The following is a 25,058-nucleotide window of genomic DNA, read 5'->3' on the forward strand; positions in this document are numbered from 1 at the left end:
GCGCCACTTTGACAGCGAATAACTTTACATCTGAAGTGTTTAAAGACTCTATTTGTCCATTGTTTAGTTCTAAAGAAACACGACAGTGTAAAATAGGCTCCATTACCTTGTACCTCACGTTATGGCTCCGTAGCAGACGTTTTTATAAAAATAGGCTAACGATTGTGTCATAACCAAGTGACTTACTGTCGCACAGTAGAGGAATTACCGTATAGTACAGGAGAAGCTCGCAGGCAGTTTGGACTTAAGTTAGCTGTTTAGGTTTAATTACTAATGTTAACTAGCATGTTAGTGATCAATAATTAGCCTGTGCCTATGTTATCTCCTTACATACACCTACGCTCTCCGTCTCTGTAAGATTGGGAATGATTGAGATTTCTCTTGGCACAGCTACCAGAAGACTTACAACTTTCAGACACGTTGCTCACGTCACATTTACGTTGTCTCTGTCAGTTGGAGGCTGCGCAGTAAAGCAAGTGATCACCAGAAAAGTGCTTGTAATAGCCTTCACTGGTCTCCATCCAGAGCAACGGCTCTGTTGGTCCATTTTATATATGTCAATGGTTTTCAAATAGTGAGATTTGCAGAGAAAAGAGGTGCCAATGGGATTTAGAGGTTCTATGTATGTCCTAGTTACCCACTAAACTGTCATTATTCAACTATGACAAGGTAAAATCAGTTTTGCATTCTATCACCCCTTTAAGAGCAGGCGCGCTTGTTCCATGGCGGATTGCTATTATGAAGGCGGATTTGCCTGGCGCACGCCAGCGGGAGCTGTCCGAGATGCGGCAAAGTAATAAATGCCTGTCTTGGCTGGGTGGCGATGTTGCTGCGGCCTCCCGGGCACATCTCCTCAAGTCTGGAGAGGATTGCTGCAGCCATGAAGCGTTAGCCTCCAAAAGCACCACCTGCACCTGTTGTGCCCCTTCCTCCTCCCCCCACTCCATCTCCGTCCACCCGCTCCACCAGGAGCGCATCGCGCATTACTTCCGGACTAGATCCTGCCGGAGTGTCCAATCCCACCGTAGTTCAACATCACGTCTCCTTAAAGGAATATTTCACCGCTGGAAAGCTGAATATATCTTTAAATTGGGTCACTTATGTAGTAGAAATGTGAAAAAAAAATTGAAATTGGTGCCTTCTAGGCCGAGAAAAGCCAGAAAATGTGTTTTGGTCTTATATGGATGAAAAACACCAAATCCCAGAATGCACCTGCTTCATTGCTTTGAGTCCACTCCCAAGCCACGCCTACCGCTTGACAGACTGACAGAGGCATTCAACTCAACTCAAGCGTGTTTTATTGTCATTTCAACCATATACACAAAACAACGTTTCATCGTGATTCAAGTGGTGTTACACATTTAATATAAAAACGACATTATATAAAAACGACATACGAAACGGGCTACATTTAGTACACACACTTTATAGGCTCCGTGAAGTTCAGCTAACATACTAGCATTAGCGCTTGGTGGGCTGTAAACACCGAGCATAAACACAGCCGTGAATTAGCGTGCAATGTAGAATGGTCGGCATTTAACAGTCACAAACTCCACCAGCAGTTAGCAGTTAAATGGATACAAATCACCACGTTTCTGCACCACTTCGTGTTAACACAGCCCACCTCTTTTACCCGGCGACAGAGCATCTCTAGCTCGGAGGGCTAGCAGGCCTGGTAGCTGGACAGTCCGGTACACTATTCAGGCATGTTTCCACAACAACAAAAACACAGCAGTCTCTGAACTCACGTTGGGAGTTTCGTTGAAGTTGGATGTAGTCCAGTTTGTGGTCTAAATGAGCGGACACTTGCAAGCAGGATCCGTAAAGTTCAGCTAACGATACTAGTATGGCTTTGGTGTAGCTAAACACAGAGTATAAACACAGCCGTGAATTGCGCGTGGAATGTCGAATGGTTGGCATTTAACAGTCACAAGCTCCACCAGCAGTTAGCAGTAGCTAGTTGGATTTTATTTCTACACCAGTCCGTTTAACACAGCCCACCTCCACGGGCCGGCGAGAGCAGCCTGGTAGCTGGATAGTCCCGGTGCCGGTACACTGTTGTTCAGGCATGTTTCCACAAAAACAAAAACACAGCAGTCACTGAACTCACGTTGGAAGTTTCGTTGAAGGAGGATGTAGTCCAGCTTGTTGTTTAATGAGCAGACACTTGCAAGCAGGATGGATGAGACAGGTGGACAGCTAGCGTTAGCTTTCCACCTAGCCGATGAGGATGTCCCGTAGCCGGCTAGCGGCATTGAGCGACACCGCTGGTCTCCGTGCAGGCGAAGCTCACGTAGTGTGCCGAGTATTGCGTCTGTAATAACGTTACATATTCTCCGATCTGTACCGATGTATCCCGGTGGTACACACGTCCGGTAGTTTGAATGCAGATAATTGTTGTAAAAGTTTTCTGCTGAAAACCGAAAGCCTGTTTAGCGAAGGTTCAAGATGGCTGACAGTCGTTTTCATTCGGAATACCTCGGCCAGACTCGGCAGTCCAACCCCCTGTGGGCGTGTTGAAAACATACGGAAGTAGATCCTAATACTGGCTGTAGTCCTTGCCACTGGCCCAAAAATCTTCCGATGACGCAAAAATCGTCATTTTATGTCATCGGAAGATTTTTTTCCAGGCCCCAAATGCAGAGATCTCTCGTCTCAGGGGGACATGAGGGAGGGAAGCACGGTCATTCAGAAATAATATCGGGTTTCTACTGATACAAAGCTGAATGCTAAATCGGTGAAGTATCCCTTTAAGTCCTCAATATTTCCTGATTCATGGAAATGTTGTGTAAAACACAACAAGCCACAAAGAATGCTGCGACTTTTTGAGGACTGTATAGATCAGGAGGCTCTGTAAAGTGCCTCATGTAATTATGTATGGTTTGCAAAAATAGGAACTGCTGCGTCCGTTTAGATGAGAGAAGCAAAGCATATGCGCGTTGTGCACATGCTACATTACTGCCAAGCATGCGCCCCTAAAATAGCATCTGCATAACGCGCTACTGACTTTAGAGTAGTGCCACTGACTTTAGACCAGGTTTTTCTGAAACTGCAAAATAGCACCAGGGAACGTTAGCGCCTGAACACGCCTCCTCTTTTCGCTGAACCGCCCCCAGGAGCGCAAATACATTCCCTAATTTACCGACATGCATCTGTGGAGAGAAAAGTCCGCTGTGCCTCGGTGCAAAATAGGAATGATACATGCGTCGGTGTACAAAGGCAATTGCGCTGAGTGCAAGATAGGGCCCTAAGTGTTTTAGGAGGTAAAGCAGGCCAGTGTTGCATTTTATGCAACTATATGGCAAACCAAGTAAGAGAAAGTAGAATGATCCCAAAACTTAAGTCCTATAAGGTAAAATGGCTCACAAATTAAAAAGGAGTTTTGTCTGGTTTTACTGGCCTAAATCTTTCCAGATAATCTTCTTCCTCAGTATCTCTCCAGTCTATCTTCTTTTCTCTTGTTGCTAATCAAATCAGCTCCCTAGTCTGTCGGTTTAGTTTTTCTTTAAAACCCTTTTAGGTTCTCTTTATTCAGGAAAGCCTAGTTACACACATTCAAACCTGGAAGCTGCCCAGTACAACCAATGTTGAAACAATATTCTTCTTTTAAATGAAAAGTTTAATTTATAAGCAATAAAACATACTGTTGCTCAATTCAATTGACTGAGGGGTTACACTGACTGACTGTTACAGCCTTACTTTTATTTTAATTGTTTGTTAGGGCTTTTTTACCTTTATTCGATATAACAGCGGATAGACAGGGTTGATGACACGCAGCAAAGGGCAGCAGGTCGGATTTGAACCTGTGCTGCTGCAAAGGACTCAGCCTACATGGGGCGCACACTCGGTTGCCCTGTTATAGCCTTCCTTGGTCTGGCTTATGGTGGCTAATGTTTGCTAATGATAGCAAACTTTGGACAGTGCTGTCTAACTGATACTACTGTGTCAAATTGCTGACTTTATGACTCTTCTCTTTTCGTATTGCTGTTAGGACTCACTTTAAACTAATAATACAACCTCAGACATATCCACTACATTCATTTAGATTCAGTAGATAATTGGCAGTAAAAACTTTCACCTATATACTATATACCTATAAAAACACTATATACTGTATGTTTTACTGTGTCTATCCCTGTGATACTTGCTGTGAGCAAGAGAGGTGTCGAAAGAAATTCAGAGAGAGAGAGAGAGAGAGAGAGAGAGAGGGGCTGTGAATGAATAATTTAGTCTCTCCATTCCCTCTCTCCTTCTACCCGCTGAGATGGGGATGTTGCAAAGATAGATGAGGGGCGAAGAGGGAAAGGAGACGGCAAGGAAAGGAGATGAAAGGAAAACGAGGGGAGAGGGGATAAGATGAGAGCAAAAATCGAGCGGAGATAAACTAAGAGAGAAGGGGAGACGAGGAAAGGTCATGAGAGGAAAAGAGAGGAGAGGAAGGAGGAGAGTAGACAAGGAAAGGAGATGAGAGAGGGGATGAGAGGAGGGAGGAAATGAGAAGAGAGGAGAGAAGAGGAAACAAGGAAAGGAGATGAGAGGAAACAGGAGGAGGAGAGGAAAGGAGGTGAGAGGAGACAAGGAGAAAAAACAGAAGGGAGAGAAAAGAGGCTATTGTTGTTTACTAGCTTGAATGTGTGTGAATATAAAAGTGTTGTATGCATTTCAGAGAGAGAGAGAGAGAGAGAGAGAGAGACAAGATGAAGTCAGAGATGCAGTATGATGGATGTAATTGATGCCAGATGTGTGTGTCTCTGTGTGTTATCCTCTCAGCATTCAGCAGGTGCTCTCTCCTTCCGTTCGGAGACCTACCTGCGTCACTAATCACTCGTTACCTTGGTAACAGTGGACATCCCCATGTCTGTGCCTCTGTGAGTGTGTGGGCGGGTGTCTGTGCGTGAATTATGACTCATCCTGCTCAGTTGAGAGTGGCTATCCTCACACCTGTCTGGGGAACACCCACCCACATCTGTTACCTCCCTGTCTGTTTCTCTTTTTTTTCAGTCCTGTCGCTCCATCTCTCGTCTCTCCATCATCATCATCATCATCTCTTTTTCAACTCTTTTCTCTTCTGCTGCCCAGGCTTACAGATATGTTTGGCTGTTTGATTCAATGTATCATAATACATAAATGTTATGTTTATTTGTGTTTGTTCAGAGCAAGAGAGGAACACATTCATTAGCATGAGCAGCCATAGTCACCATGATCAAACAGAGAGCGCCACCTGCAGAGATGCCGTTTGGTCGACAAGCAATCCCTGGGAAAAGTCTAGCTTTCATTGATAAAATGGACAGTATAAATGAATCCTAATTCTTGTGGGCCATACCTATGACCAATCTCACCAGGTGAATCTGCAGTTATGCAATTATTTACTTTATTTCTAAGAGTGAGAAGAAAAGATACTACTCTCATGTCTGTGTGCTAAGTGCTGAGATAGAGTCAGGATGTGGTTAATCTAAATAATAATTTATAATAATAAAATCATACAGTCAAATTTAGAGGTGTTGATAGGCAGTTTTCAGGCTAGCTGTTTTCACCGGTGTTCAGTCTATATGCCATGCTAAGCTAAGCACATCCTGACTCCAGTCCGGCTATGTACCTCACGCACAGAGATTATTATCAAGCCACTAGTAAGAAAAGGGAACAATTTCACAAAAGGTTGAACCATTCCTTTAAGCAGTTTGGTGGGATGTCAGGTCTTGTAAAGTTATAAAACTAATCAAGTAACACAAGTATACACTGCCAACTCCTTGTCTTTCCAGTGCAGCATCAGAAAACAAAGATCAGAACCAAATAGTCATCTTCATCCTCCCACATGCAACATGTTCAGTACTTCTCTCAAGGTAGTTGAGCAGTTTTGTCGCCAGTACTGCACAATTACTTTTTTTCTTTCTTGTCAGTGTAGGCAGCAATCTTTTGTTGGTGTTTGAAAAAAGACTGAGACAATGACAGTCTTTCAGCATCTAAATGCTATTGTTTTTGGCTGGTTCATTGGGTTTATTCACATTAATTAGTTTTTTAATGTGATGCTTTTGAATAAAAACAACAACTGTAAGTCTAAAGCCTATAGAGGCTAGGGACAAAACATACTCAGCGACCCATTTCACTCAGAGTGCAAAATTGCATGTTGTTTGAAACATTTCTAACCAGGATATGTCTGGTCTCTAATGGGACATTTTTTAGCCTGATGTCACATTAAAGGGGCACTCGAGCACCTTATTGTAAGAGCTGCACTGCTAAACTGAACCCTAATCCTGCACATGAACAAGTTGCTAGTCTTTTCATACTTGCTTGAGGAAACTATTTTTACATAACTGTAAGATCTGTGACTCAATGATGGGTCTCTGAATGTTAATATATCCCAGGCATAAGTAAACTAGCTGCTCAATGCCAGCCTAGCAGCCACCAGAGGCCCCCAAATGAGCATTACAATTTGGAATTAGGAATTTTTTTTACCATCACAATTGTTAATGTAAATCACACAACAAACTAACCACCATAAAATCTCTATTAAAATCTCTATAAAACTGAGTAGATGAATGAACATATTTTGTATAAATAAAAATGAAAATAGTTAGCTGTGATAGTGGTCTGTCTGTCTCTACTGATCATGAAAGCAACATGAAGACTAATAGAAAAATAATAGAGCAGTGGCATCTAATTGAGTACAAAGTGAGTAGTGTATGAAATCCCAAATGTGATTTAGTGCTTGTAGAGGGCGCTGTTGCCTCTGAGCAGGCCCAGAGAAAAACTGTTTAGACACATACAGTAGATGTGAACAAAAGCTTGAAATAGAACAGAAAAGGAGTGTGTATCTGTGTTCTTGTGTTCTCTCAGGAGAGAAGGCTGGACGGCCTTTTTTATTTATGCACACTATTGCATATTTCATTTAACTTGCTTGATGTGTGTGTGTGTGTGTGTGTGTGTGTTGCAAACTGTGTACCATGAAGCAGGCAGATTTGTGATGGGCAGAGGTTTTTGTTCGAGGGGATGGATGGTGGAATAAGTGGATGGAAGAAGGACGGGGTGTGAAGAATTTATCTTTTGAAGTTTAAGAGCTGTGTCCCGCCTTCCTCCAATGTTATAAAAAGCAGCAGAAGAGATGAATTTTAATGTAAATGAAGCTTTGATTTATTCATAACTCCTTCACTGGCCTGGATAACAGTGTACACATCCTCCTTTCTTTATCCCTTGTTCTCTGCTGTCTGGGAGAGAGACAAGCAAGGGTGAAGCCATGCTTTCTTCTGTATCTAAATTGCAGTGTGTCAGCAACATTTATAGACAAAAGAAGGAAAGCCTGGGATCCTGTGGAAGTGTCTGGGGTTACCTGCTGAAATTGGACAAAAGATGAATCCAGGGTGACAGACTTTTGAATATACGCCATATTACGACCAACAAGCAAAGCAAAGTATATCAGGACGGAAAATGTCAAAACCTATTGGCACATGTCATATTATCATTTCTCAAAAATTGCCCAAATCTAATATGCTCTTGTCTGCATTCAGAACTCCATTTGGTTATTATAGCATTTATTTGAGACATTTTTTCATTCACTACACTTTTATTTTGTAGGTGCAGGAGTGCCACACTGCTACTGATCATTATGTACAACATACAGTGAACTACCACAGTGTTATTGATGTACTACCAATATTAATACTGTTATCAGTGAACAACTAATGTTGGACTGATGTTCTTAGAGACGCTCTGGTGCCACCTAGTGGGCATGAGGAACGACATACATCATATTTCTGTGATACCTTAGACACGCACACGCACGCACGCACGCACGCACACACACACACACACACACACACACACACACACACACACACAGAGGCAGAGAAAGACAGTCCCTGCATTTCAATGCCTATATTATACTATTTAGTATGCCAGTAAAAGATTTAGTATGTCCCAATACATAGTATGTCAAAAGCAGTATGCCAGAAATACCAGGATGTCTTACTGCATTTGGTCGGATTTTGCAGTATGCAAACGAGCACGCTTTTCTGGCTATTCTGACTCACAGTCCTTTGCACAGCATATATGAGCAAGAGGGTCAAAGTTCAAGGCACAATGTTATGAAGACATATGTCTCAATTGTATGCATACTGCATGCAACAGTACATACTTTTTAAGGGCAAGTAAAAAGAAAAAGTATACAATTTGGAAGTCAGCCAGCATCATAGAGAGGCTGTTCGCTGTCCATGGTCCTGAAATGTTTTGGTTAAAGTGTTCTGACCTGCTTCTGACATCATGAAGCCTCAAAACGACATCAGATTCTTTTTTGCTTCACCTACTGCACTCAAGTCCTTTTTGGATCGACAACAACGTAGACAGAAATACTTGAACATGAATAAGACTTTCATTTATTTAGAATACATTTTTTTGTGTGTGTGTGTGGGGGGGGGGGCATTTCTGCCTTTATTGGATAGGAAGGCTGAGATATGAAAGGGGAGAGAGAGGGGGGAAGACATGCAGGTAAACCGTCACAGGTCGGACTCGAACCCTGGAGCTTCTGCATTGAGGAATAAACCTCTGCACATGTGCGCCCATTCTACCAACTGAGCTAACCGGCCACTATTTAGAATAGTTTTTAAACCAATAATTTCCTTTAAAAAGTAACACTAATAAAACACAGTAAATTGAGGCTACAGTTAAATACTACTAGTACCAATAATATATTAATTTTACATCTCATTTTATTTTGCTATAACTTTTATTGCAAGCCTTTTTGAATGTATCCACACCAGACTAACACACATATAACATCACAATCACAACAGTTGAAATATAGAAACACTCTATATTGGAAATTGATTGCAATCAGCATATTGAATGGCAATCAAGCTATTAGACAGTGAGATATCTTATATGCAAAGTTGACATTTGGGACTGACACTGATGGAAATGGTTCAGCTCTTTGGGCACTTGAAGGTGACGTGTACATTTCATGCATATGATGGGGGTTCCACCCTGCTTTTAATAATTTACACAGCCAAACTCAACTGTTCATTATTCACTGAAAGGACAGATAAATTGGAACAGGTTTTGGGACTTTCTTTGATATGATTTTCCCCAGAAGAAAGGACAATTTAATTTCAGTATTCTTTGTGTCCAGCTGGGTCCCAGCCCAGCTCCTATTCCGGAGAGCTGGCTGACCTACATGCTGCACTGGAAAGACACATTTGTTGGCTTGTGAAATTTAGGCAAAACTCAAATCCAAACGTAACTTACAAATAATAATACTTTGTCTGCTTGTACATGCTAGTGCTACACCTGATACTGCCCCCACATACTGTTACATCGAGGGAGGAAATGTAAGTAGTACTCCTGTACAGTGTGTCCTGTAGTATAATCTTACAGCAGTCTCTGAAAGGTATAGGCACGTGTACAGTAGACAAACCAGACATGTGAGGCAGGTAGCCCTCCACTTTATCAGCCTGTCAATCTAGCCCACCTCTTGCATTTTTAAAGCAGAAAGCCTGCCTCCAGCTGAATACGGACAGTAGCAATGTACGGTTAAAGACGATGAGTGCAGCAGGTTTCATTATCTGCATTACCTTCCTATTATGAGTTACAGTCTTTACTTGTGTCAGTCTAAAATAAAATTATTATGATAGAGATGAACAATGTTGCTGTATCCTGTATCCCTTCAACAGGTAAAGTGATAATGTAGAAGGCAGGGCTGTTGTCACGTTTTATTCCCCACCTGGCCACCTGCTACCTTTTTTTTCTTCTTCTTTATTGTAAATCAGTAAGCTTTACAAGTATGCAAATAAACAGTAATAATTTACTTATTTTTTTAACCAGATACATAAGAAAATATACATACAAGCAAAAGACAATAAAAACATAAATAAAATAAAATAAAGTAACACAAAACATGCCAGGGGTCAGCAAAGAATAAATAGAAAATGAATTAATTGAAAACATTAAATGGTGAGAACAATCTAAGTCTTAAATCTTTTTTTGTTTTAAAGTTGTCTTAATTTATAGCACCATACTTTATTGAAAACATGAAAGTGAGGTTTTACTTTGGCAAATTTACATTTATAAATGTAAAACTTTGCAAAGAATATTATGAGATTTATGAGAAAATACCAAATAAAACATTTTCCAATAAAAGTTAAAGTTACAGATAATATTATCCAAGATGAATCTAAATATCTTGCCACAGTTTATGGCTCATAATAACACATTTCCAGAACAGATGTGGACAATAGTTTCTGTTTTCAGTTTCAGTATGGGAATCCCATAAGGCACATCATATCAATATCATTTTTGAATTTGACAAAAAAAAGGACCTAACTGGGTAACATTAACATTAATGACTTTAAATGAACCTTCTTTAACCTTATTGATCAAAACGATTTTTTTGTTGATAGTCCAAACTTTTTTTGAAATTGTTTACATGATTATTCCAATAAGTTATTCCAGGTGAAAAAAAACAACAATATTACATTGATATATATATTGATATAGAACATGGATCTTACGGTTGTTCTTACAAACCGATGGGTTAAAGCTCACTTTTCCATAGACACATCAGTTAAATCACTATAGATAGAAGGAACATCAAGAATAGAAGCTGATGTACAGCCCTTCAACGTAACCTAAAAGTATATTTCTATTGTTCCATATAATAGCAGTCCATCTTCGTCCGCTTATCCGGTTTCGGGTTGCGGGGGGAGCAGCTCCAGCAGGGGACCCCAAACTTCCCTTTCCCGAGCCACATTAACCAGCTCCGACTGGGGGATCCCGAGGCGTTCCCAGGCCAGGTTGGAGATATAATCCCTCCACCTAGTCCTGGGTCTTCCCCGAGGCCTCCTCCCAGCTGGACGTGCCTGGAACACCTCCCTAGGGAGGCACCCAGGGGGCATCCTTATCAGATGCCCGAACCACCTCAACTGTCTCCTTTCGATATAATGGCAGTGCAGTGAAAAATTGTGCTCGTTTTTTTTAAAGTTAGAAAGACTAATAGGAATCTTTTCAATGTTGTAGTTGCACCAACTTTAGAGAATATGTGATCAATATTTCAACTCCACATTGAATTTGGATTTTTAAGACTCGCTTCATCCAATTTCACCTAAAGTTGTTCAAAGTATTGAAATCGAGAAAGGTGAGGCCCCCATTCCCATATGTATTTAATACAAACATTTCTTTTAATGTTAAGCGTTTTCGTAAATGTTGCCATAGACGTAAGTAGCATGTCTATGTATTTGATTGTTTTATTATCAGTATGTAATTAGAGAGCAGCATAGGTATGCCTAGAAATGCTAATTTTGTAATTAAACTTATACATTTCAAAGATCCTTTAGAAGCCCCCAGTTCAATTTCCTTTTTGCGGATACCTGCTACCGGTTCCAGCCGACCGTCCACCAGTGACGTCCCCCCCCCCCACACACACACACACACACCTCTTCACCGGCCCGTTAGGAGGATGACAGGTTGTTTTTGGGAGCGCGTGTGTGACTGCTCGCTGGGCTCGTGGCTCCAGCAACGGCGTGAGAGCGCTCGCGCGTTCCAATGTCAATTTACCCAGAACGACAATTGCAGGGACATCCGGTCATTACTTTCAAAATAAAAAATAGAATATAATTGGTACTTTAAGCTTTGAAACATATTTCTAAGTAAAAATCCAAAGAAGTTCCACGATAGGCTACAGCCTTTATACAGGAAACTAGGTCAGTGTTAAATGAAAACAGACACACTATAAAAGAGGATTAGTCCTCTTTTATAGTGTGTCTGTTTTCATTTCACAATTCCACTTAGTGGTCTTTAGATAACACAGGATGAAACTGGGATAGGCCTACTGCAGGAGACATTTAGCCACTGTTAGTGATATTTTAAAGCAAATAGGCTATTCATAGTGTGGCTGATGTAAAAGAGGTGTAATGCATCGTTAATTTTAATACAGCTGAAACTGTTTGTTGTGTTTCTGGCTAGATAAAACTAAATCTTAAATAATTTAGATGAAATGATTTTGACCACTTGATGGCAGCAACAGGTAGCAAAATGACAGAAGATAAAAGAAGAATAGACCATAGGAATAGGCCTGTCTGTAAAGTGAGCCATTCATGTAGGCTATATAATCCATTCGAATAACACAAATCCCATTAAGCTTTCACTTTGAAAGCCTAACCGCCCTGTTTCCGGTGACGCTCTGGGTAACTCGCGCTAGTTTCACGCAGCTGGAGCAGCTCGCGGCTGCACGCGCGCCTCGCGCTTCTGTCAGTGGAATACAAACGGACGTTTTCAGAGGAGAGGACCGAATTTTTTTTTTGAGGCATTCTCCTTTTCTCCCTTTTTGTTTGTCTCGCCTGTTGACCATGGGAACCGAAACTGACAAACGAGGTCCGGTAAAATCGGTCGGAGGAGCCGTTCAGTGACAGGTGCTGTTATCTGACTGACAGACACACCAGTGAAACGTGACGAGCAGGTAAACCGCTGTACGTTTCAAACCAATGGCCTGGGGAATAACGACACCAGAAAATATGCTGTAAGGTGAAGTGGTGTTTTTATTTTGGACTGTACCGCGTTGTGGCCGAAGTATGGGGCCGTTATAGCCGCTATAACGCGGAGACTGGAGGTTTGTGTCTGGTTTTCTCTGCGCTCCGTCCCCTCCGGTGGACACAACTGAAGAGACTGGAGACAAGGACGGAGACGGGGCTGTTTTCGGTCTTCCGGCGGAGACATGGCAGCGGCCATCGCCAGCGGTTTGATCCGGCAGAAGCGACAGGCGAGAGAGCAACACGCCCACCGACCGACTCCTCACCGGCGGCGGAAGAGCCCCGGTAAGAAGCAGGGGCTGTGCAACGGGAACCTGGTCGACATCTTCTCCAAAGTCCGGATATTTGGTTTGAAGAAAAGGAGGCTACGGAGACAAGGTGTGGGGGAAATGGGGGGCGGACAAACGCGCACATGCATGCAGACAATTACATGCACGCAGATATATTGATATGCAGATGTGCGTCCTTCCACACAAATGCAAAAACGCACACACGCGCATACACTTTTACGCGCGGCCACACAACCACCTTAATGCACTCCCTTCTGGTGCACAATCGTGCGCGCTCATACACGCGCACACACCCCAATACACACCACAATCATGAACAAATTGACAGACTCGCCCCTCTCTCTTTTTCCCTCTCTCTTCTCTGTGTTGATAAAAACACACACACACACACACACACACACACACACACACACTGTCATGTCCTGTAGTGCCTGATGGTTCAGTAGTTTCCAGGTACATCCATTATTGAAGCCACAGATTAGTCTGTCTAGTCTCTCTCTCTCCCTCTGTCTGTCTCTGTGCATTTCTACCTTGCTCTGTCATTTTCAGCTCATAATTTTGCTCTTATTTTGAAATTACACTTTGCTCAGTGTAATTCAGATTTTTCTCGTGGAATGAAAAAGGAAAAGAAACAGGTTTTTGTTCATGTGGAGGTCAACAAGTACACATTTCCACTATTCAGATTGTGTGGCACTCAAATCCACATCTTGCCATCAATGCACAGATAATTGATTAGATATCTCAGTGAATGCAGATTAATCAGAATGTTGTAATTGTGTACTGTTGTTAGTGTTCAGTAGCAGAGGCGATAAGTGCTGTTGTAATCAATTGATTGTGTGAGAAACCAGCAGGTTGTGAATGGAGGGATGGATGAAGGGAGGAGAGAAGGTGGCAGGAAATGAGAGGAGGGGCAGAGGAAGAGATAGAGGAGAGGTAGGAGTCATGAATTTGTTTTCACCAGTTTGGTCTGGTGAGTGACAGGAATGTGTGGGATCTAAGAGCCAAATTCTAGAACCCCAATTCCTTTTCTTTCCTTTTCTAAACGGGCATTAAAACATATTTGATTTTATTTTGATATATTTTGCATTCTGATGTGTTGTTTGATGACTGTGTGTGATGCCAGGTTTCGGAGTGGCCTGTGGGTCCAGAAGAATGACATTGTCTCCTAAGTATGCAGATTATATGTAAATCATGCTCTCTTTTTGTCACCTTTCTCCCTACCTTACTGTAGATCTTTCCATCCCTTCTTCCAGCTTTTCGGAAGTAGAATGTAGCTCCTCTCCTCTTTCTTACCGTCCTGTTTTTGCCTCTGCATTTTTATTCCTCCCTTCTCTTCCTTTTTTCCCTTTTTGTCATCCTGCATTTTTTCTCCTCCTTTTGACGCTTTTTCCTATACCGCTCTTCTTATATCATCCAATTCTCGCTTCCTACCTTAGATCTTTTCATCCTCCTTCCAGCCTTGTTCTCCTTTTCCTTTTTAGGGAAGAATAGACATCAACAACCTCCTCTCCTCTCACCTTCCTTTTTTTTTCTTTTGCATCCTTTCCTTGTGTATCACCTTCAGTCCCTCTACATTTTTCTCTTTCCTTTTTCTCCTTTTTGTCACCCTTCTCCCCTACCTCCTTTCTTTCCCTCTTCTCCCCCTCATTTACCTTCCTCCTCTCCATCCTAATCTTCCCTTCCTACCTTAAATCTTTTCATCCCTTCTTCCAGCATCATTTTGTGTTTCTCTCCTCTTCACCCTCTCTTTCCTTTTGTCTCTTCCTCTTCTCATGTCTTTGCTTCAGTTCCTCTGCATTGTATTCCTCCTTTCTCTTCTTCCAATTTTTGTCAGCTGTCTCTTACTTTCTTTCTTCTCCCCCTCCTTCTCAGCTCATCACCTTTCTCCACACCAATCATCCCCACATACCTTAGATATTTTCATCTCTACTTCCAGCATCATTTTCCTTTTTCCTTTCTCCCTTCTTCCCTTCTTCCCTACCTCCCCCATTTCCCTCCATTCGTCTCTCCTTCCTATGTGTTCCCAGCTGTGAGAGCTGCTGGTGAAAGCTTGGCAACATCCACAATCTCTGTGCTCTGTGTGTGTGTTTGTGTGTGTGTGTGAGAGAGAGAGAGAGAGAGAGAGAGATTTGCCAACATCCCCTACTGTCTTCCAGAGGTTTTGTGAAGGAGAGACAGACTCAAAATGATCTGCAGCCTTCATTACTGGATCAAAGATGTGGTTCAATACAACTCAAATTTGCATGCTTTTATCAGGTAGAGTTAGACTGACATGGAGCCAAAATTGGCTTTTTGGAGAGTTCACGGCACTGGTGTGGGAGGATTTTACTCAACAGTATTTAAATCCTGCTGCGAAATCAGCCTCATTTAAGAGCTGCTACTCCACCTAAAACTACTTCATCAGTCTGACTTTGAGTGGAGCATTTGATTATGTCATGGCGGACAGGAGTTCCCCGCCAAAGTGAAAGAAACACACCAGAAAATATTGGCTTTTGGTAGCTTCAATCAAAAAATAAATCCTGCAGCCTCAAAACATTGTCATTGGCTAAGTCACAGCACCAGCAAGGGAAGGTATTCTGGTGTTACATGCTGCCACTGAAATGCACCTGTAATATATCCATATTTTACAGGGTTATATAAGCCAAAAGAAAGACCGTTATAAATATAGTTATAAATATAGCTATATACAAAGCTGGGCTGCAAAGTACAATCTCCTCTGAGCCTCCAGGTCTAATTCAGTAACATTTGACATTATGTTTTACAAATGAACACGTCATAGATGAAATATAAAGAACATGATACATTCTAGACAAAGATAACAGACAATAAATTACATTTCCAGCAACTTTCTCAGGCCGTGCTTCACAAAAACAAGGACAAAGAGATTGAAATGTGACTGATTTCAGTCTGTCTGCAGTGGGCAGTGTGTGCGGACTTCTGTTGTGCTCTGACAGACGGATGCTGGGCAGGTAAACTTTGAATCATGAAGCAGCAAGAAATATCACAGCTGTCAGTTGGAAGGATGTTTTCTTCATGCATGCAAGTTTAGACTGTCATTTTCATAGGAAAGTGGAAAAACAACTTTTCTCGGAGCTAATTGAAGCTCACAAACCCCTAAACCACAATTATGTTTCAGTTCCAGGAAGGTTGTGGTGGTGGATCGGGGGGTGAAGTATCTCCGCGTCGTATCTTCACGTGCCGCTAACGAGGAGCATGAGATTAAGTGCTGGTTAGGCGCTGCGGCTGAAAAGGGAGCTGAACCACACAGCTGTTTGTTGTTGTTGTGTTGCGCCCTCACCCATGGTCATGAACTCTGCGTAGTGACCGAGAGGATGACAATATGGATATGCCAAAAATAAGGATTCACTGCTGAGATGAGGAGTTCAGTGATGCGGGAGGACATAAAAGTCAAGTTGCTGCTCCTCACATTGAAAGGAACCAGTTGTGCTTTTTCAGGCACCTGGTAAGGATACTCCAGTGGAACTTGGGCTTAATAAAATACATACAGTAGCTCAATATGTAGCTCTGTGGTTAACACTGTCACCTCTATTGTCTGTATGTTCTCCTGATGGACTGGCTATCTGTACAGGGTATTCCGTCGCCTTTCGATCAATGCATAATAATAAGCAGCTATAGATAATCGATAGTTGACATCAGTGTGTCCCTCAAAATTGTATTCCTGTCAACGCTGGAAAAGCCTCAGCGATGATATGTAGTGCAGACTTGTATAAAATGTGAATATAATCAGGGTTCTAAATTAGCACCGTTTACCAGCCAAATGCTGGTGAAATATGCAAGTGGCTGGTAGATTTGCTTCACTCACCCAATGGTAATCTATTGAATGGCTGGTAATATTTGAACATTCATTAGCCATTTGGCTGGTAGACGAAAATGTTAATTTTGAAGCCTGAATATAATCATTGGGACTGGGACACATTCAGGTTAAGGACTTTTTTTTATTTTTAGTGTAAATTAAAAACAAATTGCTGCCATATTAGAGTTGATGCACATTTACTGTGTCTGAACAAGACCTGAATGGTCTATCTGTATTTTAACATGAAATCCACCCTGGTGTGTCAGACCATGTCTCGGCCGTCGGTCCAAGTTGGGACGACTGTGAGCGTCGCCATAGTTTTGCAGTGTGTAACGCACCGTTGCTACTCATCAACCTTGAACCCTCTTTTTCGGTCGATTCAACAGATGAGCTTTGGGGATGTCGGTAAGAGGAATCCATCTGATTGCCTATTCAGCTAAAGCGAATTAGTGCACGACAAGAAAAAGGGTAGCGAGGAAAGCTAACAAATGACTGTCGAGAGGACACACACAGAAGGCTCTTCTCATTTTTCATCTTCATCTCATCCTTAACTCATCTGATCAATCAAATACACCCAGAGCTGTCAAAACTGGCAAAAAGAATCTGTTTGAATGTTCCTTTTTAACAAGCTCTGAGAACTGAGCCCCCTAGCAAGCAAGCTACCTAACTATGCAGCGGGCCGGCCACAAAATCAATAAAACTGACAACCTAATGTTTCATTCACACACAAGATGAGTGACAACTTTATTCGGCTCATTTTCTGTAACAAGTGTAGCACGAAGGCATTGTTGGGTGGAATTAGCAAGCTGGCTAACTAGCCAGCCATCCGCAGCGGTCTGCTCGGTCCCTCCGCCTCCCTACCACAGGGAGACTTCTTTGCCGAGCCTGGGAGATGGACAACCTGGTTAGCCATCTCCTGGTGTCTGCTGTCGTCTCGGCCGAGAGCCAAGCAGAGGAACCGTAGGCTCTGTGCTGCCGCTGCTGATTTGGGCAAACGCTGTTTTGTTGGATGTATCATTGCAACTGTTTATATATCCGGTTTCCCTTTTTGAATGACAAATACATTACCGCTGCCTGCTGGCATGGAAGGTTATTCCTTTCACGCAGGTGCAGAACGTACGTGCTAGTTGGCCGTCGACTGTACTCGTTTATGTGTGTTCAAGTGCAACTTTTTGGCCAGGATATAGGCGACCTAAGGGCACATGAGACAACGCCACAGTCAGCCTTCGTTGCCACTTTGCTGTCTTGCTTGGTGTGTCAGCACCTTAAGTGTTTCTCTAATCACAAATCACTCTGATGTAAATGAGGATGAAATTGTTGCATTCAGTTGCTACTTGTGAATTCTTCACTTGGGTGCTGTTGTTTAGTGAGATGGTGTATGTGAAAGAAAGAGAAAGGTCTTTTAATGCATTGCTTGTATGAGACACCCATGTTGGTATTTTATACTGTGTTAAATGCTGTATTTAGACTCAGACTGGGGCGAATTAACAGACAATATGACATGTCAAATCAGCGTGGCCGCCTGATGGGCTGAATCAGCCCGATGGGCTGAATCAGATCACATTTTGATGAAAATATAACTGTTTGTGTGTGTGCACTGTATGTGTGTGTGTGTGTGTGTCTGTGTGAATGGGGGAATACCCTTTTATTGGAACAGTCTGGAATCTCATGCCGTTGCCATGACAACACGAGAATGGGAATTTCCCTAGTAACAGACAGGATGTGGAGATACTGGGAAAGGTAGGAATATCACTTGCTTGAGGGCCAACGGTTGGGCGTGTCAGGTTGGAATATGAGTAAATGGATTACTGTATGTTAGATGGATGGATAAAGAGATACAGTATGTAGATGATGAGTTGATGCTAAGTGGATGCAGCAGGACAGTCCACTGTTGAGAATTATAGATTTTTCATCCGTCACAGCAGGGAGTTATGCAAACACCAACAATAACACCGTCTGATTCTGTAATTGTACTCATAATAGGGCTGGACGTCGTTGTGATTAAAAATCGATACCTGGATAAATGATATCACATAAGATAAATATATCCTTTCATGTGTTTGTCTAATCAATTGCAGGATTACCAGTTAAATATACTGGATTAGACTGAGTTGATTGATTAAACCTCTGGTTAGTTGTGATTGGTTGTTTTAGTTATTCTCACTTTAACTCTAAAACAAACTATTTACAAATTTGAGTAAATCTAGGTTGATACAAGATCCATAATATTGGTAATTGGATACATTTGGTTTATTGTCCATAGTCATATGGACATAATAACTAAAACTTGTATTCTCCATATCTCACTTTGAGAAATATAAATGTTTTTCTACAAACCCTGTTTGAAAAATAAATGCGTGGACTTGAAAATTCCCATCGGCTGAGTCACAACACCAGCCAGGAAAAAGGTACTCTGATATTACATGCTGCCGCTAAAATGCACCTGCTGTAATATATCTATATCAGACAGGTATAAGCCAACAGGAAGACAGATTTATAAATGCAAAGCTGTGCTGGAAGGTACACTCTCCCCTGTGCCACTGCATCTATTTCAGTACCATTTAAGATACATGTTTTATAAATTAACATGTCATAGATGAAATATAAAGACATGACACGTTTTGGAAAAAGATAAGCGACAATAAATTACATTTCCAGAGGCTTCCTGGAATGTGACTGATTTCAGTTTCTTTGCAGTGGGCAGTGTGTGCTGACTTCTGTTGTGCTCTGACAGACAGATGCTGGTCAGGTAAACTTTGAATCATAAAGCAGAAATAAATATCACAGCTGTCAGATGGAATTATATTTACTGAATGCATGAAAATACAGACTGGACTGTAGGAATTAACAAACTAAGTCATTGTATGGTATTTGAGGACTTGTTGGTTTGTGTACAGGGCTGCAACTATCAAATATTTTCATTATCAATTAGTATGTCAATATTTATGTGTCAGAAAGAATGAAAAACCATCCATCCTGCCCAGGGTAAAAAAAAGAAAAAAGAAAAACAATTCAATATGTAGATAATGAATACTATCACAATACATCAATCCTAAAGAGTAGGCGTACATAGACAAGAATGCATAAAATCCATCAAGTGTATCTTAAAAATATCCCAAATATATCTTAATTTACATAATTTCATGTTCTGATTTCCAATAGCCTTGCGCCCCCATGTGATGTGCGTGTAACTACGCTCTTCCTGGTGGTAGATCCTTTTCTATCATACGTAATAGCCGTCCTTCTAATCTAACTGAGATTTATTATTGGCTGCACCACAAAACATGCTACAGTAAGTAGTGTGCTGGGAGTTTTGTCAGTTTGAGTGCTGGTTGCAAGCTTCACAGCTCCTCTTCCCTCCTTCTCCCCTGCTGCACAAGATGGATCCTTCACAAAGATGGAAAACACCCCTGCCTCTCTCTTTCTCTCTCACGCACACTAAAAAATCTGGGTCACTCTTTGCTTTTTTCTGTTCCCTGTGCATTTAGGGTATACCTTTTTATTAATTCACACTCACACACATATATTCAAAGGGGATTCCCACACTGCTTTAGCTGCGCCGACGAAGGTGAAGTCACTGATGTTATATAGAGGGAGAATGGGTGTGGTCACATCACATGTAAGTGTGTGTGAGCGGCCATATTAAATAATCAGTGTCACCAACCAAGGACCTACCAACATGAGTGTGTTTTTCTTGAAAAAAGGGTGCTAATCTGCAGAAGGGGTGATGGAAGTAACGATAAAATGGAACAAATGTCTGTCTGTACCTGCACAACCATCCAGATCTTCAGTCATTTTCTTTCTATCCTTCTATCAGTCTCTCACTCTCCATCTTTATCTAGTGACTCAGTCGGTCTTTGTCCCTCAGCTCCTTCCCATCCTCTTTGTCAGTTGTAGTTTTAATCATTTTATTTTTACTTTAGTCGTTTTGTATTTGTTGGTGAGATGCAAGAATCAAACTGTGAGAGGCAAAAGTGACTGCTGTTTAATTAAAGCAAGATGGATAAGCACTGCATTTAGTGACTGATAATTAGAAAATTAGCATGGGAACAACAGTGATTTTCTTGTGTTTGCTATATTAAATATGTAATTATGTAAACATCTACATTTCAACCATTGTTGATTTAAGACTTTGTGGCAATAACAAGTATTTTTAATACAATATAGTTATCTGCTTTAAGACATTATAGATGATGTGCTTTAGGTGGGAAGAAACCATTAGAGATCCACAGTTATCTTGAGTTTTGATAAAGGGAATTGTACCTACAAACCAATGTATCGGTCAATAGATAACTAGTAAACAGAATATGGGAGATACTAAGCCATTACGAAGCTGCCAGACACCATTAAAGGTTCAGAAATAATTTATCAGCGTTATTGAAATGGAACGATGACCACAAAGGAAAGATTAGTCCAAGAATCCTGCAATGGATTGGATGTGCCTGACTAGTCTCTGCACATGAAATCCCTCAGGATGCATAGGGTCGCATGCAGTCACATTGTTCTTTAATGGCAAAGTGTAGTGTATCTCAAACGTGCCCTCCAGGATTTGTGCAGAAATTGATTTGTGGGGATGAATTTGTAGATACAAATTTTGCCTCATTTTATTCTTTTGCTTGTTCTGAAGGGCTGTACTTATTTGACAATCCATTCTTCTCAACTATTCTTTCCTGTGTCTTTGTCTGTGTCTGTGTTGTGTAGAACCACAGCTGAAGGGCATAGTGACCAGGTTGTTCTGCAGGCAGGGCTTCTATCTCCAGATGGGCCAGGATGGAAGTATGGACGGGACCAAAGACGACAGCACCAACTCCTGTAAGCACCACACACACACACACACACACACACACACACACACACACACACACACACACACACACACACACACACACACACACACACCACAATCAGGTGTACCAATATATTACAGTACATTTGGGGAAATCTGTACCTTTGGCAGAGAATATGCCAAGAGTTGGTAGATGTGTGTAAGAGTTGCATTGTGATTTTTCTTTCCAATTCAAGAATGTAGTGCAGTGCAACCAGTACCTGAAAAGGAAAGATTTTCAACATAGCAAAAAAAAAAAAAAGAAGCCATGTAAGTCTCTCTCAAGGGCAAATAGTTATTTAGAGATCTCATCTGATTTGATGAAAGTTTAGAGATACCTTTTTTTTCTCTGTGAGAAGAAGAGACCAGCAGGAAACATTTAATGAATCCTAGTTATTTTAGAGATAATTAAAATGTTAAAGTAGGGTCAAGTTCCTGCATTTACAAGGAAATTTCAGAGAGCACACCAACTGTTAGACTGAAAGTGACAAGTGGCTGCTCAGAGAATTTAGTTTTTTAAGGCCTAGTTTATTAGACCTATGCACCCAACACTGCCCTCAGGGAGAAGCTGCAGATGGATGGCTTACTGATTAATGTAGCCGTTGCTATATTCTGATGTGCTAGGCTGAGAGAAAATCAAATGCTAATCAGTAAACACTACAGCGGGCGACTCACTGGTCCAAAGTGTCCTTTCCACATTGTTGGAAACTGGTTACTCTCTGCCGTCTGCATGTTGCAGCGATGTCCCACTTGTTTACTATGATTTTCTTTTCTTTGGCAAATGTCTTTACATCACCATTATTTAAATGTCTGCCACAGCTCTGCGTGTAGATCAAGCAGAATATACTGCAGCTCACACTTGTTGCCAAGCTACATTTTTCATTTGTTGGTTTTTGGCTGAGCCGTGTTCAGCAGAGGGGAGACATCAGTGACATTTCCCGCAGCATTTAAAAGGAAGGTTGTTACCTTCTCTAATCAGCTGGCTGCATATCTTTATGCTAATGAAGGCTGTGCATGAGCATGATGGTGGTTTAGAAAGTGTGATATTTATCAAGGATGATTACTCGCAGGTGTACTTACGCACATTTAAATTTCTTCTGCACCACTCTGAACACTGTTGGTTGTTAGAGACCATTTCTAAGTAACCTTGATTAAAGAGGCGTCAACCCAGGGTATCATATCCTTGATTAGTAGAAACCGGCCCGGTTGTTAGAAGAACCAAAGCACATTTATTGGTCTAATAGACATTTCTATTACAGGTATTTATAGCCTTAATAACATTTAATTTTATAGTTATAATTTTATAATACATCAACTACACAATATTTACGTGTGTATTTCCGTGTGCAAAGTATAAAAAAATGGTATTGACTGTCTTTATCTGGTGCGTCTTTTAAAGTTTTGCAGTGGCTCAATAAGATAAACGGTCTTCGATTCAACCTATCACCACAAACATCTTTGTATTAATTCAATCATCATTTCAGAGAGGGCAACAGCCTTCAAAAAGTGACACCACTTGGCTTTAAAGGATTAATTAGATTATAATTAGATATAATAGAGCCAAGTGTGTTTAGAGTACTATATTTTCAACACAAGAATGGGTTAGTTGTGTAAGCTAATATGGGAATTGTTAGACAAACTGAAGAAATATTCAAGATATGAACTGTTCACAGTGAGGTCTGTGGATTATCAAGTATAACTCGGAATGTTTTAGAAAAGATGGACTGCAAATGTTTTTTTTTTTTTTTCTGGATGTTTTTTTTTTATGTTTTGTGCCGCACAAACAACATTCTGTTCATCTCCATTGTGATGACAGAAAGGAGGCAGATATTTCAAAAGCTGGGCAAATGAAAGCAATGAATTCCCACACACTGTCAGCACTAAGTTCACTGAAAATGCAGCAGTTCAGCCTTTTCCAGGCATCAAACTCACAACGTGAAACAATTAACGTTTTATACTCGAGCCACGGGCTGCAACCACCAACCGAAGAAGAAGTCAAGTCACAAACACCTGGGACAATTACACCATCAATAATGGATGAAAACATCCCCAAAATGCTTTGCAAACCAACTTAGGTTTTAAATGCTGTGGTTCAAGTAGAAAAACATGTTTTTTATGAACTCAGATTCTAGTGCAACCCATCCTCCGCTTACTCCACAGGTTAATCCTGAGATTTAGTTTGACTTTGTTGTATGCTGCATCATTTAATAAAGCAGCAACTGGTAAATGTAAACATTTAAAACATTTACCTTGGCAATTGTGTTCGTTTATTGGAACATTTTCATTGAAACATTACATTTGAATTTTCAAAAAATGTGCACTTACATCCTGAATGTAGAGAGAGAGAGGCAGCATTCACCTGGAATTTAGTTTGACATTGTTTCTGTCATAACAAGTCGACTGTACCAGCTGTCAGCAGCCTAATCAATAACTCTGAAATAATAAAAGGCATACAGGTTAAGTCGTGGTTTCAATTGACCTCAGAGGGAGACGTTCAGAAGATTTTCAACAACCTTGAAATGTCTAACGATGGCGAATAATCAACGGAATATTTGTCCCATTAGAGAGAAGCTAGATACTGGCTTATATCACGATGGAAATATAATTTTCAACCTCATTATTGTGTTTTTACGCTTTAAAGCTAAATATCAATTGTTCTTTTATTGCAGCTCCCCCATCATTTTGTAATGTGACTTTTGATAGCTGAGAGGTTTTCTTCATTTGATTGGAGTATTTGCTCATTTGTTACGTTAATTTCATTTTAATTCAGACAGTCAAGGCTTCAAAATACTAGTAAAAAAGAAAAATAGTTAATATTTCATAGAACAAATTGAAAAATATACAAGACAGTAAGGGATTGCAGGAAGTGAACAAATACACCCGTGACACTAGCATTGTCCTTTAAAATACCTGCCCGAGGCTATAACGGTGTGATCAGCTGTCTACTCCTTTACCATCACTGACTGCTGTTCTTCAAATAACACTGACCCGATGGAGCTGAGAGCATGACTGTGCCTTTGAACGAGACATAGAAATAAACAAGAATAGGCTGATATTAAAATGTTGTGGAAAAATGACCAAGGTCAAAATATAATACACAAGGCCTCAAGGCCTCATGCAGGAACATTTTTGTATTCTTATCCGTCATAGTTGATGTGTCATAGGTGATGTTACAGTGTCAGGTGCAATGGAGGATGTTCACCCCTCTACAGTTCTATTTCCGTGAGTGTCTTTTTGACAAAGGGATACATGTATATGTGTGTGTGTGTGTGTGTGTGTGTGTATCTATCTATCTATCTATCTATCTATCTATCTATCTATCTATCTATCTATATATCTATCTATATATATATATATATATATATATCTATATATATATGTATATATATACAGTGCCTTGCGAAAGTATTCGGCCCCCTTGAACTTTTCGACCTTTTGCCACATTTCAGGCCTCAAACATAAAGATATAAAACTGTAATTTTTTGTGAAGAATCAACAACAAGTGGGACACAATCATGAAGTGGAACGAAATTTATTGGATATTTCAAACCTTTTAAACAAATAAAAACTGAAATATTGGGCGTGCAAAATTATTCAGCCCCCTTAAGTTAATACTTTGT

At 40.9% G+C, this 25,058-nt stretch overlaps 1 protein-coding gene across 12 annotated transcripts in view; it reads left to right on the plus strand.

Moving 5' to 3' along the window:
- LOC120554323 (fibroblast growth factor 14-like) overlaps positions 1–25,058 on the plus strand; it is a 93,044-nt gene that overhangs the window by 48,677 nt on the left and 19,309 nt on the right. For 11 of the 12 annotated variants that reach the window (XM_039793160.1, XM_039793156.1, XM_039793158.1 and 8 more), the window contains one exon: positions 21,315–21,425. In XM_039793160.1, the coding sequence (XP_039649094.1) occupies positions 21,374–21,425 (52 nt within the window). In that variant the 5' untranslated portion in view covers positions 21,315–21,373. Of the gene's footprint in view, positions 1–12,200; positions 12,888–21,314; positions 21,426–25,058 lie in introns of those variants that run through there. The other variant, XM_039793154.1, reaches the window with a different exon arrangement.

This window comes from Perca fluviatilis, chromosome 24 (assembly GCF_010015445.1).
Source record: "Perca fluviatilis chromosome 24, GENO_Pfluv_1.0, whole genome shotgun sequence".
NCBI lineage: Eukaryota > Metazoa > Chordata > Actinopteri > Perciformes > Percidae > Perca > Perca fluviatilis.